General features: G+C 43.2%; 1 protein-coding gene across 1 annotated transcript in view; it reads right to left on the reverse strand.

Moving 5' to 3' along the window:
- The window catches only part of LOC140429525 (guanine nucleotide-binding protein subunit alpha-14), a 267729-nt gene that overhangs the window by 35375 nt on the left and 216870 nt on the right, over positions 1-15484 (reverse strand). Inside the window, exon 3 of the mRNA XM_072516630.1 lies at positions 5508-5662. Coding sequence (XP_072372731.1) covers positions 5508-5662 — 155 coding nt within the window. The remainder of the gene's footprint in view (positions 1-5507; positions 5663-15484) is intronic.

The raw sequence follows: 15484 nt of genomic DNA on the forward strand, positions 1-15484 counted from the left end.
GAATAGATGGATACGGACCCAGGAAGTGTGGAAGATTGTAGTTTAGTCGGGCAGCATGGTCAGCACGGGCTTGGAGGGCCGAAGGGCCTGTTCCTGTGCTGTACATTTCTTTGTTCTTTGTTCTTTGTTTGTCTCTCCACCAAGGTAATGCCATTGAATGCAAGGTGGATATGTCTACATTCTCTCGTTGGGGATGGTCATTGCCTGGCACTTGTGTGGCGTGAATTATATTTTTCCTTTATCGTCCTAAGCCTGAATGTTGTCCAGGTTTTGCAGTACATGTACAGGGACTGTTTCAGTATCTGAGGAATTGTGACAGGTATCGAACATTGTGCAATCATCAGTAAACATTCCCACTTCTTTTTTAAAAATAAATTTAAGAGTGCCCAATTCATTTTTTCCAATTAAGGGGGAATTTGGTGTGGCCAATCTACCTACCCTGCACATCTTTTTGGGTTGTGGGGGCAAAAGCCACAAACACGGGGAGAATGTGCAAACTCCACACGGACAGTGACCCAGAGCCGGTATCGAACCTGGGACCTTGGCGCCGTGAGGCAGAAATGCTAACCGTGCTGCCCAACATTCCCACTTCTGATCTTATGATGGAAGGAAGATCATTGAACCAGCTGAACATTGTTGAGCCAAGGACACTATGCTGAGGAATTCCTGCAGCGATGTCCAGGAGCTGAGATGATTGGCCTCCAACAACCGCAACCATTTTCCTTTGTGCCAGGTATGATTCAACCAGAGGAGAGTTTTCCCCCGATTCCCATTGACTTTAATTTTGCCGAGGTTCCTTGATGCCACAGTCCAGCCTATGCTGCATTGATGACAAAAGCATTCACTCTCATATCCCCTGTTGAGTTGTCTGGACCAAGGCTGTAATGTGGTCGTTAGTTGAGTGACCCTGATGGAACCCAAACTGAGCATTAGTGAGCAAAAGTATTTTTTTCATGGGATGTATGTGCTGCTGCCAAGGCCAGCATTTGTTGCCCATCTGTACTTGGCCTTCAACTGAATGGCTGCCTTGGCCATTTTGGAAGGCAGTTAAGAGGTTCTTTTTCGGAATGGCAACCGGTGACGAGTGGTGTCCCGCAGGGTTCAGTGTTGGGGCCACAGCTGTTCTCTTTATATATTGACGATCTAGATGACGGGACTGGGGGCATTCTGGCTAAGTTTGCCGATGATACAAAGATTGGTGGAGGGGCAGGTAGTATGGAGGAGGTGGGGAGGCTGCAGAAAGATTTCGACAGTTTAGGAGAGTGGTCCAAGAAATGGCTGATGAAATTCAACATGGGCAAGTGCGAGGTCTTGCACGTTGGAAAAAAGAGGCATGGACTATTTTCTAAACGGTGACAAAATTCATAATGCTGAAGTGCAAAGGGACTTGGGAGTCCTAGTCCAGGATTCTCTAAAGGTAAACTTGCAGGGTGAGTCCGTAATTAAGAAAGCAAATGCAATGTTGTCATTCATCTCAAGAGGCTTGGAATATAAAAGCAGGGATGTACTTCTGAAGCTTTATAAAGCATTAGTTAGGCCCCATTTAGAATACTGTGAGCAATTTTGGGCCCCACACCTCAGGAAGGACATACTGGCACTGGAGCGGGTCCAGCGGAGATTCACACGGATGATCCCAGGAATGGTAGGCCTAACATACGATGAACGTCTGAGGATCCTGGGATTATATTCATTGGAGTTTAGGAGGTTGAGGGGAGATCTAATAGAAACTTACAAGATAATGAATGGCTTAGATAGGGTGGATGTAGGGAAGTTGTTTCCATTAGCAGGGGAGACTAGGACTCGAGGGCACAGCCTTCGAATAAAAGGGAGTCACTTTAGAACAGAGATGAGGAGAAATTTCTTCAGCCAGAGAGTGGTGGGTCTGTGGAATTCATTGCCACAGAGGGCGGTGAAGGCCGGGACGTTGAGTGTCTTTAAGACAGAAGTTGATAAATTCTTGATTTCTCGAGGAATTAAGGGCTATGGAGAGAGAGCGGGTAAATGGAGTTGAAATCAGCCATGATTGAATGGTGGAGTGGACTCGATGGGCCGAATGGCCTTACTTCCGCTCCTATGTCTTATGGTCTTACACAATGCTCTGGACCTAGAGTGACACATAGGCCATACCAGATAAGAATGGCAAATTTTGTTCCCTGAAGAGCATTAGTGAATCAGATTCGGTTTGCAACAATGGCTGATAGATATGTGGCCAACATTACTGAGGCTAGCTTTCAATTCCAGATCTATTAATTGAATTAAAATTCCATGAGTTGCCATGTGGGATTTGAACTCATGTTCCCAGACAATAAGCCAGGGCCTCTGGATTACTAGTCCAGTGACCCTAGTACGCCTGCATTGCTCCCCATTAATGAGAAAGTGCTACTGAGGCAGTAGTCGCGGAGGGTACAATTTTGTCTTTTAAAAAGCATTTTGACAGTTATATGGGAAAGCTGGGTATAGAGGGTTATGGGCCAAATGCAGACAATTGGAACTAGCTTAATGGTTAAAAATTGGGAGGCATGGACAAGTTGGGTTGAAGGTCCTGTTTTCATGCTATAAAGCTCTATGATTCAAGATTGAAAATACTGTCGAGGAATTAAACTCCTACCATATACCTTCAAGATGGACGTTGTGGACAGGAGCAGGTCTAACTTAAAACAAGCCTGATTTCTCTCCCTACCAACCATATGTAAACAAAAAGAATTTCAATTTTTATTTTCTCCTTTATGAGTGATGGCATATTTTCTCCAACTCCTCAATTTTGGAATGGTCCAATCCTCTATTAATAATTCCAAAGCAAACCTGAGATATGGTATAAATAGAGGGTTAGTTTATTTTACACACACTCAAACATGGCAGTACATTCACAGAATAAAATAGGTATAAAGGAAAGAGGTACAGGGCAAAACCCACAGGCAAGAATTATTTTTTCACTCGAGTTCAGAGTCCAGAATGAAAAATGCAATGGTACATATTCCTGGAGAGAATTTAGCCAGCTGAAACGAATTTTGGGTGATCCACTTTTCCAATAGCAGTGAGTTCCATGATGGGAGAATCACCGTAGAAATGAATTAGTCTTGCAGGCATCGGTACAGAACTTCAAAAGTTCTGAGAGAAACATTGTAGATGAGGGTTAGACAAATGAAACCGGACGGACCAGAGCCCTGGCCCTGCTGCTGTTTGGTTGATTGAAGATGGTAGACTGGCTCCTTAAGCATCACAAGACAATATTACAGTTCCTAGCAGCTTTTGGGGTGGGAGGAGACATACATCTCACTTGTTCCCTTGTGGTTTGCAGAAAGGATGTATATTCCTGGTCTGGATTCTTGAAATGGTGAATGTTTCATACATTAATAAGTTTACTAGAGGTTTCAGGAGTCTTTGTCCTCACAGATGGCCCATCTTCATAGGCCAGAGCCTGCCTTAAAAATGCCTTTGAACAATCCCTTTGGAATTTGGCCTCTACAAGCACATGGCTGTTAGCATTTCCTCAGGGATGAGAAGATTGTAACTGCTCTGAATGCCAAACGTTCCAATTGTGCAAATCATAATCAGCAATAGCTTCAGTCATTTTTAGAAATGGCTTCAATCACTGTAAAACCTTTGCCCAATTTTAAAGATTTTATAAATTAGCCATACTGATACAGGTGTGTGCACAGATAAAATACAGAATGAGGTTTAGCTCTGGGACAGATAGAGAAAAATAGTGAAAAATCCATGAAGGTCAGTTCACATTCATGCCAGAAGAAACACCACGGATTCCATTTTTGTTTTGAGACAAGTGATGAAGAAATATAGTTGAAGCCAACGCAAATTAAAGTTTGTGTTAATCAATCTACAGAAAGCTATAGCCAGGTGCCTAGGGAGGAAGTCGGGAGATGTGCTACAATTCCTGAAGTCTCCTATGCATGATTAATAATGCATGATTTTTTTTATTTTTAAAAAATATTTTATTAAGGTGCTTAAATTATAAATTTTAACAAAATATGCAACCACACACCAAACAAACAACAAAACCCAGCCAACATGGCTTACATAATCCACTCCCCAACCCCAATTCCCCACCAACCTACCTCCAACTTACCCAACTCACCATGCCTCCCTTTTTAACCCCCACCCCCCACCCCTCCCCCGCTGACAGCGTAAAAGTATGCACGATTATTACAAGACATGTACAAGGAGTGCCAGACAAGAGTAAGTAGTAGTGTGGGGGAAGAGCTTCGAAGCCAAAGTTGGATTACATCAAGGATTGGCATAGAGTCCCTTCCTCTTCCTGACTGTTACAAATGAGCAACTGAGATGGGAAGTGACACATCAATAGTATTTGCAGGTGACATTAAGCTATGTGGTGGGCATGATGAGAATATGACCAAGCATCTGGAGAAAAGCATTGGAACATAAGGATGAAGATCAGTAGGCCAAAGGTCAATTTGTTGATTGTCAGTTTGTGCCCAAAGAGGATAAGTTGCAAGATTATGGATGAAGGCTTGGAAAAAATTAGTAGTTTAAAGAATCCGAAATCAGTGATGGCAGAAGGCGCAAGTATAGAACTGAAAATTAAGCAACAGATTCACTCTGGCTGGAGTAATTGGAAAAGGAGCAGGGGAGTGGTATGTGACAGAAAAATATTGATGAAACGAAAAGGACAAATCTACAAAATAGTTGGGAGATCAGCCTTGTTCTATTGTGCAGAAATTTGGGCAACACCAAAAAGAGAGATTCAAGGGTTGGTTACTAATGAGACACTGAGGCAGAGGTGGATATTTGGAGTAGCGAGAAGGAAGAAAATCAGGAACCCAGCACATCATGCAGTCAGTGAGATTAAGGGAACATTGAAGAAGGTAGCAAAGAAGAGATTGAAATTGTATGGTTATCCACTGCAGAGAGCGAGAGAGAGAGAGCAAGAGAAAATGCAAAGGGTTCCAGCATTGTGGCAAAAACCAAGTAGTATGGAATAAGCCGGACAATGACAATGACGGTGGAAGATTCAAGGTGAAGATTGAACTTGTCAGACCCGTGTCATCACCTATTATTTATACTGCATCCAGAATGCAGGAATTTAAAGGAGTGTTTTTCTAGATTTGGGCCAGGGATCACCATATATCAAACTGATTTTTTGACATGCCCTGTTTTCGACTGATGGTGCAGAGTACTTTACAGAGAAGAATTTAAAGGGAGAGCTGTGCTAAAAGATAAGTCTGATTATCATTTATATAGAAACACACTTGGCAATGTGCAAGGTTAAACTAATCTTTCAGTTTTCTTGGTAAATTTAAGTTTCTTGAACAAAGTTGAGAGTATATGATACTCAAGATTGTCCACCACGTTCAGAAATGCAGGAAAAAGATATGCATTTCTTAATGTCACACACAAATCTCGATCTCCAAAGGTCGCAATATAAAAAAATCTTCTGCAGCTTTTTGCGACTTTCTCAACTGAGGGACGAAAGACAAGGAAAGCGTACGAAACGTGAGGGTGATAGTTTAGAACATAAATTTCGCACTTACTATTTGGCAGAATCAGACAACTGATACTCTCGACGTCTGTCGTAGCACTCCTCGATCCCGGGATCATTCCATAATTTCTTTATCGCTTCAACATACGCTCGATCAAACGCGATGACTTTATCCACCTCCACGTCTTTGACCATATTTGCATTTTCCTATTAAAAATAATTAAGCATATTTAAGAATCTGGTCACATCTATATTAAATCTTAAATTGAAAGTAAGGAAACTTTTAATAGAAATGCCTTTATGGAATCCTATTCAGTAAGCATAAATTCTATTTGTCTGACCATTGCTTTTAGAGGAATACATTAAAAATGGCGGGAAGAGTCATTGTTGAGCTTATGTTTCTTTTAAAAAACTATCACTATTGGATTTGCTTATCTAATCAGAAGTACAGCATTATTATGGCAATATATTAATTTGTGCTGATTGAACATCTGGCCAAGAGGATTTTATATTTTCATTCATTTCATATGAAGGAATCCAGCAGCCTTAAACATTCTAATTTTGAAAGATTTTCACTCATATTGCTGAAAAGAGACACGTTGCTGAAGCTCTGTTTTTTGGCAATATTCATCCTAACTTTTGTTTTAAGAAACTATGGAGGAAAGTTACTGAACAACTCCATAAGAGTCTACTGAGAAACCTTTAACACAAATAATCAAAATGTTTATTAAAGTAAGTAAACTATATTATACAAGTCAAAAAAGGAAAGATCTCAACACAAGACGATGATTCAAATTCCCACTATTCCTTTATCTCAGCAACAACTTTACAAGCATACAAAACAATGAAGAGTTACCACCAGCTTGACACACTTGGGACTGGCACAATTGCCAACAGTTTTCTTCCAATGAATACCAGAACATTCACTTGATGCTTCTCACCCAACTTGTATTGCTCCCCAAAACACCCCAAAAGCACACTCTAAACACGCTGTTTCTTCAATGGCAAAGCAAACACGTGTTCACTAAATTCAGTCTTCCAGTCGACCTCCTCACTGTCCCTCGACCGAAGTCCCTCCTCGTCAGCAGAACCACTCCCCCCCCCCCCCCCCCACCTTGCAACACTGCTCTAAAACCTAACCCTATAATGAACTAAACATATGCACACACCCCACTGCGCTTCCATGAGCTAGCTCACCCAGCTAGCTTGGTGGCCCCCGCCCCCGGCGCCAAAAGGTCTCCCACCTATTGTTCCCTCACTCCACCCCCCCTCCCCACCCACCCGCCCCCAGTTCATACAAACAAATTCCCTCATCTAACAATCTCCACACAATCACCCAGCTGCAAAAAAAACACCACCCACCAAACTCAAACAAGCACGTCTCCATCCCACAAAAGTGCACATCAACGAAAAAGACATTGCCAACATCCACCAAAAAGAACACCCTAAAACGAAAAAACTTTTCCCCCCTCCCTTCTTAAACGGAACTCAAAAAACAGAAGAGAAAAAATAAGAGGAGAAAAAACAAATTTAAAAAAAAGAAAAAGGGGCCCAATATAAGCCAACAAGTTGCATCACAGTTCGAGAGTTCTCAGCCCCCCACCAGTCCTTTTCTTTTTGCAAAGTCCAGCGCATCTTCGGGCAACTCAAAATAACGATGCTGGTCCTCAGATGTGACCCAAAGATGAGCGGGATACAGCAGTCCAAACTTAACCTGTTTCTTGAAGAAGATTGACTTAACTTGGTTGAAGCCTGCCCTTTTCCTGGCCACCTCCACACTCAGGCCCTGGTACACCCGCAGGACACTGCTATCCCACTTACAGCTCCGCGTTCGTTTGGCCCACTGAAGAATACATTCCTTGTCCAGGAACCTGTGGAATCTCACCACCATTGCCCTCGGAGGGTCCCCCGCTCTCGGCTTCCTCGCAAGCGCTCTATACGCCCTGTCCACCTCAAGGGTCGGAAGAATGCCCCCTTCCCCAGCAGCTTTTCGAACACCCCCGCTACGTATGCCCCAGCATCAGCTCCCTCCGGGAGCCCGACAATTCTTAAGTTCTGCCGGCGGGACCTATTCTCTAGGTCCTCCACCTTCTCCAGAAGCCTTTTCTGTTGGTCCCGCAGCATCCCCACCTCCAGCTCCACCGCAGTTTGATGCTCCCCCTGCTCAGCCAGCGCCTTCTCAACCTTCTGGATCGCCCGATCCTGGGCGTCCAATCTGTGCTCCAGCCAATCAATCGACTCTTTAATCGGGTCCAGGCAGTCCCGTTTCTGCTTGGCAAAGCCGTCCTGGATAACCTGCATCAACTGCTCCATTGATCGCTGGGCCAACACCCCAGGGGTCCAGTCCTCGGCCATGCTGTCTCCTGCTGTAGCTTCAGAACAGCTCTTGCCTGTCTTCCTATTTCTGCCTTTTCGTGCACTTCTGGTTCCTTTCTCCATACACCAATACGTGGAAACGGTGCCCAGTTGCTGTCATGATATTCATATAAACATATCATGGTGCAATCACACACACACACACACACACTGATGGACAGATCAACGGACCAATCAACAGACCAATCAACACACACGCAACATCACAGCCAATCACCAGTGAGAGCTCACACACTATAAAACAGGGAACACCACAGTTCCCGTTGATTCTACCAGCAGATAGCTCAGAGCACAGAGCTCACAGCGTGCCACTCAGACATACACCATGTGCTGAGTGCCTCACTAAGATAGTGCTTGTACGCGCCAAAAGAGACGTCAACGCAGAGGGACGTGACGCGCAGGAATGCTCTTCGCAGGACTGAACTGCGCATGCGCGGTGGCGCAACGAACACCATGACATCACGACATGCGGCAACTGTGGATCCGCACATTTAAAGCGGCAATGACCAGCAAAAAAAAATCAAAAAATGCCTCCGCTATGGCAAGATGGGCCACTACGCTGCCTGCTGTCTCGCAGCTGAACCTGCCAACGCTCCCCAATTCCGCCAGCCTCGCAGGGACGTGCGGGCCAGTCAGCCTCCATACACCGAGTCATACCCTGGCGACGTACAGACCGGTGATACCGACAACCGGGAAGCCTTCCGCGTTGCGGTAATTGACAGACATTGGATGTCCCCAAGTAGGACCCACCAGCCGATGCCAGTGCACAGCGTTAATCCGGGTGATGAATGGTGTGCCACCCAACGGTCAACCCGAATTCGTCGCCCACCTACTAGGCTGGACTTATGAGCCTGTTTGCACATTGGACTCACTGAATTGTTATGCAACAATGTTAATGTGTTTCTGTTTTTGTCGTTACAAAAGGAGTTTGTTTTGATGCTTGATGTTTACACTTGTTTTGTTTATGGTACAACCTCGTTGCTATGTTGCACCTGACACCTTCCTATGTACATAGTTTAGCCTCATGTACATGTTGTAGATATTGCACACACATATTCAGCTGCACTCAGTACACACCAATATTTATTACCATATAGGCACATATTTTTGTAAAAAGTGGGGATGTCATGATATTCATATAAACATATCATGGTGCAATCACAGACACACACTGATGGACAGATCAATGGACCAATCAACACACACGCAACATCACAGCCAATCACCAGTGAGAGCACACGCACTATAAAACAGGGAACACGACAGTTCCCGCTCACTCCAGCAGGCGATAGCTCAGAGCACAGAGCTCACAGCGTGCCACTCAGACATACACCATGTGCTGAGTACCTCTCTAAGGTAGTGTTAGGGCTGGGTCCACAGGTTAATGGGTAAAGTACGAACCACAGCCATGAGTTAACAGATGTTGTTATCAAGAGTAATAAAACAGAGTTGTACCATCTACAACCATGTTGGTTCGTTTGTATAGCGGAACACCCAACACGACAGTTGCCTCAGCCTTCAAATTCACCATTTAAAACCGGGAAAAAGTCCGGGGGATAGGTCCAAATGTCCGACCAAAGCGGGAGCCACCAACCGTGCGACTTACTCCTTCATAGCCGCCACCGGAAGCGTCTGACTATTTTTATCAGGTTCTCATTCGGTCTAATGGAGGAGCAAGACTAGAGATGTATATTTATGCTTTATTTAACCTTTGCTTCCCACACGTCTGCAAGCTCAGAAATAAGTGCAAAATAAATTAGATCCAGTCAAATAAGAATTGGATTACTTTGCTACCTAATTACAAAGGCAGGCCTCACCACAATCTTTCTGAAATCTTTTTTCATGAGAAACCTGAAATGGGCACCATGAATACTTTTTCATTAGTAGTATTACCTAAAAAGCCTGTTAAAAGACCTTTTAAAAGTACAGGGGTTGATCATTTTGCATCATTAAAATACAATTGTTGCAACCGAAAGAAAAGGTCAGATCACAACGCGAGAGCTATTCAGAATGTGAAACCATCAAGATAAAACCTTGAGAACAACAACGCTATCCTTATAAATAGTAGGAACATAATCAGAACAAAAAGGACAGATCCAAGAGGCATGTTGCTTTTTAGTCAAAGATGGATGAAGACAGTTATTAAAAAAATGCTGTGGCATCTATTTAAATTAACTGATGTGGTGAAGTGGGAAGAAAGAGCAGTGAGAGAAGTAGATCCCATATAAAACGGATCACAGGGTAGGTGGCAGTTTAGACACAGGGGTGTAGACACAGTAACCCTAAGGCACACAGGTACAGGAGCTCAATCAATGGAAAATCACCACTGGGTGATGTTATATTTCTTGCCTTGTTCTCCACGATAGTCAGATATGTACAGTTGACAAAGAATATAAAAATAAGAAGTTTGAATCAAAATGAATTTATTTTACACTACTAAACTTGATTAAGTTTGCACACTTTACTAAGTAACAGATAATAAAATACTGAATCTGTAGTACAGTAATCAATATTCACTCTAATTATTAAATTACACTATGACTTGACCTCGTGCTGTCTCTACATTCAATTCTCACTCTGCTCTCCTCAGCTTCTCATCATGTTTTCCCAGAATTCCTAGAGGTGCTGTCTTTCTACAATGAGTTAGTAACGCCATCTAGTGTTTGATTTACACAGTTTCAGATGTTAGCCCTTTACTACACTGGCACTATACATAGTGAAGTCACAGGAGATGAAGCTCTTTGGAACTTCTCCAGCTCCTCTTTTGTAACTCTGCATGTTCATGCACCTAAACAGTATATCAATCCTGATGAAATCCACCCTCATACGTGTCTTGGACAATTTGGGCATCAGGGTAGCACAAATGAATAGCATGTGGCTTCACAGCGCCAGGATACCAGGTTCAATTCCCCACTGGGTCACTGTCTGTGCGGAGTCTGCACGTTCTCCCAATGTCTGCGTGGGTTTCCTCCGGGTGCTCCGGTTTCCTCCCACAGTCCAAAGACGTGCAGGTTAGGTGGATTGGCCATGATAAATTGCCCTTAGTGACCAAAAAGATTAGGAGGGGTTATTGGGTTACGGGGATAGGGTGGAAATGAGGGTTTAAATGGGTTGGTGCAGACTTGATGGGCCGAATGGCCTCCTTCTGCACTGTATGTTCTATGTTCTTATGGTAAATTAAGTTGACTCTGCAAAAGAGGGCAAGCTACAGAAAGAATGACTCCTGTCATTCAAGGCAGCAAACCAAAGAGAAATACGCAAGGACAAACTGTCCTCCTCCTGGACCAGATAAGAGTAGGCAAGAACAGGAGGTTATTTAAAATTCAAGACTTCAATCTATTCAATATAAAAAGGGAAATAACCAAGTGATTTAAAATCAAAATTCACCCATGACCGTTTCATGCGCAAGAGAGCTGAGAAACAATTACTTGATTTAAATATTTATTATTTTGAAATTAAAAACTCCACCAATAATTTAAAGGAATGAGACACCACACTTCTTAGTGCCAGTGTGGTTATTTGCCAGTAATCAAGATTTATTACATCATCAAATTGAAGTTATACATGAATGAACAAGTTCCAACGTAAATGGCATGCTTAATGGGTATCTTTTATACACGCAGCACAAATATGTTCTTCCAAAATATCGGAATGCAAATTTTGTTTGGTGGCGAACATATTGGGGCAGCAGTGTAATACGGATTGCAATCTTATTTCCACATTTAACTATCCATATGCAGTTGCCAGAAGTCGGTTTGATTTGCTCTTTATCAGTATACACCAGTAGCCTCATCGTTATTTTTTTACCTAAAGTCCAGGTCAATGGGTATATAGAATTTCCAAAAGGCATTCGATAATAGTACCACAGATTTATTAAGCCTAAAAAGGTGTGCATACAAGGAAATACTTTGGTATGGATTTAAAAAGTGACTGAAGGTGAGAAAACAACAGGGACTAGTTGAGGTGTACCTGGGCGGTGCCAGAACTCAGGGTTGGGACCACTAGTGTTTCTAATACTATATTGGCTAAATTTGTAAATGATGCAAGATGGGGCACTGGAATTAATAGAGATGACTCATAAAACTTAAGAAAATGAGAGTGAATCAATCATTAACATTGATTAAATTAAATGCAGACAATTGGAAAGAAGAAAATGCAACATGCACACCATACAAAGAACAAGGAACCTTACAGCACAGGAACAGACTCTTCGGCCCACCAAGCCTGTGCCGATCCAGATTCCTTATTTGGACCTACTACTTATTGCAAATTCCCCGCTCGTTCATGTGTCTATCAAGATATATCTTGTATTTTACTATTGTGCCTGCCTTCACCACCTCCACTGGCAACACGTTCCAGACACTCACCACCCTCTGTGTGAAAATCGTTCCCTGCACATCTCCCCTAAACTTTCCCCCTCTCACCTTGAACCTGTGCCCCCTTGTAATTGACACTTCCACCCTTGGAAAAAGCTCCTGACTATTCACCCTGTCTAAACCTCTTGTAATTTTGTATACTTCAAATCAGGTCTCCCCTCAGGCTCCGTCTTTCCAAAGAAAACAATCCGAGTTTATTCAACTTTTCCTCATAGCCAACACCCTCCAGACCAGGCAACATCCTGGTAAATCTTCTTTGCACTCTCTCCAAAGTGTCCACGTCCTTCTGGTGGTGTGGAAACCAGAACTGCATGCAATATTCCAAATGTGACCTAACTGAAGTTTTATACAACTGTAAGGTGACCTGCCAACTCTTATACTTAATGCCCCGGCCAACGAAGGCAAGCATGCCGTATGCCCTCTTGACCACTTTATCCACCTGCATTCCCACTTTCATGGAACTATGGACCTGAACACCCAGTTCCCTCTGTATGCCAATGCTCCTAAGGGTTCTGCCATTACTGTATAATTCACACCTGAATTGCACCTCACATGTGTCCGGATTGAACTCCATCTGCCATTTCTCTGCCCAAATCTCCAACCTATCTATATTCTGCTGTTTTCTCTGACAGTTCTCTTCATTATCTGCAACTCCACCTATCTTAGTGTCATCTGCAAACTTGCTGATCAGACCATATACATTTTCCTCCAGAGCATTTATATATATATTACAAATAACAATGGTCCCAGCACTGAACCCTGTGGAACACCACTAGTTACAGATCTCCATTCTGAAATACTCCCTCCCACTGTTACTCTCTGTCTCCTATTGCCAAGCCTGTTCTTTATCCATCTAGCTAGCACACCCCAAATCCCATGCGACTTTACCTTTCGTACCAGTCTGCCATGAAGGACCTTGTCAGAATGCCTTACTAAAGTCCATGTAGACGACATCCACAGCCTTTCCCTCATCAATTAATTTTGTCACCTCCTCAACAAACTATATCAAGTTGGTAAGACATGACCTTCCCACACAAAACCATGTTGCCCATCACTAACAAGTCCATTTGCTTCCAAATGTGAATAAATCAGGTTCTTCAGTATCTTCTCCAACATTATATCCACCACTGACGTCAGGCTCACCGGCCTATAATTACCTGAATAATCCCCGTTTCCTTTCTTAAACAAGGGGACAACATTGGCTATTTTCTAGTCCTCTGGAACCTCGCCTGTGATCAAAGGTGATGCAAAGATAACTTTAGGGCCCCAGCTATTTTGTCTCTTACTTCCCATAGTAACCTGGGATATCCAGCCAAGGTGACTTGTCTACCTTAATATATTTTAAGATATCCAGCACTTTCTCCTTCGTTCTGCTGACATATTCTAGCGTATTCACACACCCATTCCTAATCTCAACATCTTTCATGTCCCTCTCTTTGGTGAATACTAATGCAAGGTACCTGCAGGGTTAATGTAAGCCTACTTGTGACAATAATAAAGAATATTATTATTATTAAGGATCTCACCCACTTCCTCTGACTGGGCCTACTCTTTATCGAACGGTAGCACAGTACTGTTGCTTCACAGCGCCAGGGTCCCACGTTCGATTCCCGGCTTTGGTCAATGTCTTTGCAGAGTCTGCATGTTCTCCGTGTCTGTGTGGGTTTCCTCGGGTGTTCCGGTTTGCTCCCACAAGCCCCGAAAGATGCGCTGTTAGGCGAATTGGACATTGAGTTCCCCCTCAGTGTACCCGAACAGGCGCGGATTGTGGCGAGGAGGGGACTTTCACAGTAACTTCATTGCAGTGTTATTGTAAGCCTACTTGTGATAATAATAAAGATTATGATTATTAAGGATCTCACCACCTCCATTGACTCTATGCATAAATTAACTTCTTTGTCCTTGACCAGGCCTACTCTTTCCCTAGATACCCTCTTGCTCCTTATACATGTATACAAGGCCTTGGGATTTTCCTTGACTCTGCTTGTCAATGATATTTTATGGCCTCTTGTAGCACTCCTAACTGCTCGTTTGAGTTTGTTCCTACTTTCCCTACATTCCTCAAAGTTTTTGTCTGTTTTTAGTTGTCTAGACCTTATGAAAGCTTCCTTTTTCTTTTTGACTAGTTTCACAATTTCCCCCGTCATCCATGGTTCCCAAATCCTGCCATTTCTGTCCTTCATTTTCGCAGGCACATGCCTGTTCTGCACTGTAATCAACTGGTCAAATGTGATTTATCCTCAAACAGCCGCTCCCAATCCACATTCTCCAGCTCTTGACGAGTTTTGTTGAAGTTAGCTTTCCCCCCAATTTCACACCCACACTCAAAGACCACTCCTGTCCTTATCCATGAGTATTCAAAAAATTTTGGAATTTTGATCACTATCGCCAAAATGTTGCCCTATTGAAACTTTGGTCATTTTGCCAGGCTCATTCCCCAATACTAGGTGCAGTAAGGCCCCCTCCATGGTTGGACCATCAACTTACGGTTTCAAAAAACCCTCTTGGACCAACTGAATGATGGGATTTAAACTCTGGTTCTCCAGATCACCAATGGACGCCTCCGCATCATAAATGCTGTGACAAAACATGGGTTTCATCCGGGTGCTCCGGTTTTCTCCCACTATCCAAAGTAGTACAGGTTAGGTGGATTGGCCATGCTAAATTGTCCCTTCATGTCCAAAAGATTAGGTGGTGTTACGGGGATAGGGTGCAGGCATGGGCTTGGGCAGGTGCTCTTTCCAACTACCGGTTCAGACTCGATGAGCCGAATGGCCTCCTTCTGCACTGTAGATTCTAGGATTCTCAGTAGCAAAGATTTAATATTGTGTAATATTCAGTTGACATTTCTTCTATAGGTTCAGGATGCCTTTTAATTTTTTAACATGAATACAAATAAGTGAGGTCAATGTTACGCTTTAGATCCTTACCTACTAGGAACTGGATTAACACCCAAGGATAAAATCTTTCAATAATTTAGTAAGTGCTAGTTGGATTGAATAGACATTTACAGTCAACAGGGGGAGGTGGGAATTACATTTCATCAGCCTGGGCAAAAACAACAAGTATCTAATTTAGTCTCTGTTGAGTTATCATACAAAGTTTCTTTAGCCTATGAAGTTCACGCTTAGGTTTTCCAGGAGAAAGTGCACACTTTCTGCACGAGCCACACATGTGCAGTGCTCAGCAAGTGTGCACATGCATGCACTGATCCTGCCGATGTGCAGAAAGCCCGCACAGCATGTGCACCAACTCTGCAAATGCGCAGTGCGTACAC

The sequence above is a fragment of the Scyliorhinus torazame genome, chromosome 9 (assembly GCF_047496885.1).
Source record: "Scyliorhinus torazame isolate Kashiwa2021f chromosome 9, sScyTor2.1, whole genome shotgun sequence".
Classification (NCBI taxonomy): Eukaryota; Metazoa; Chordata; class Chondrichthyes; order Carcharhiniformes; family Scyliorhinidae; genus Scyliorhinus; species Scyliorhinus torazame.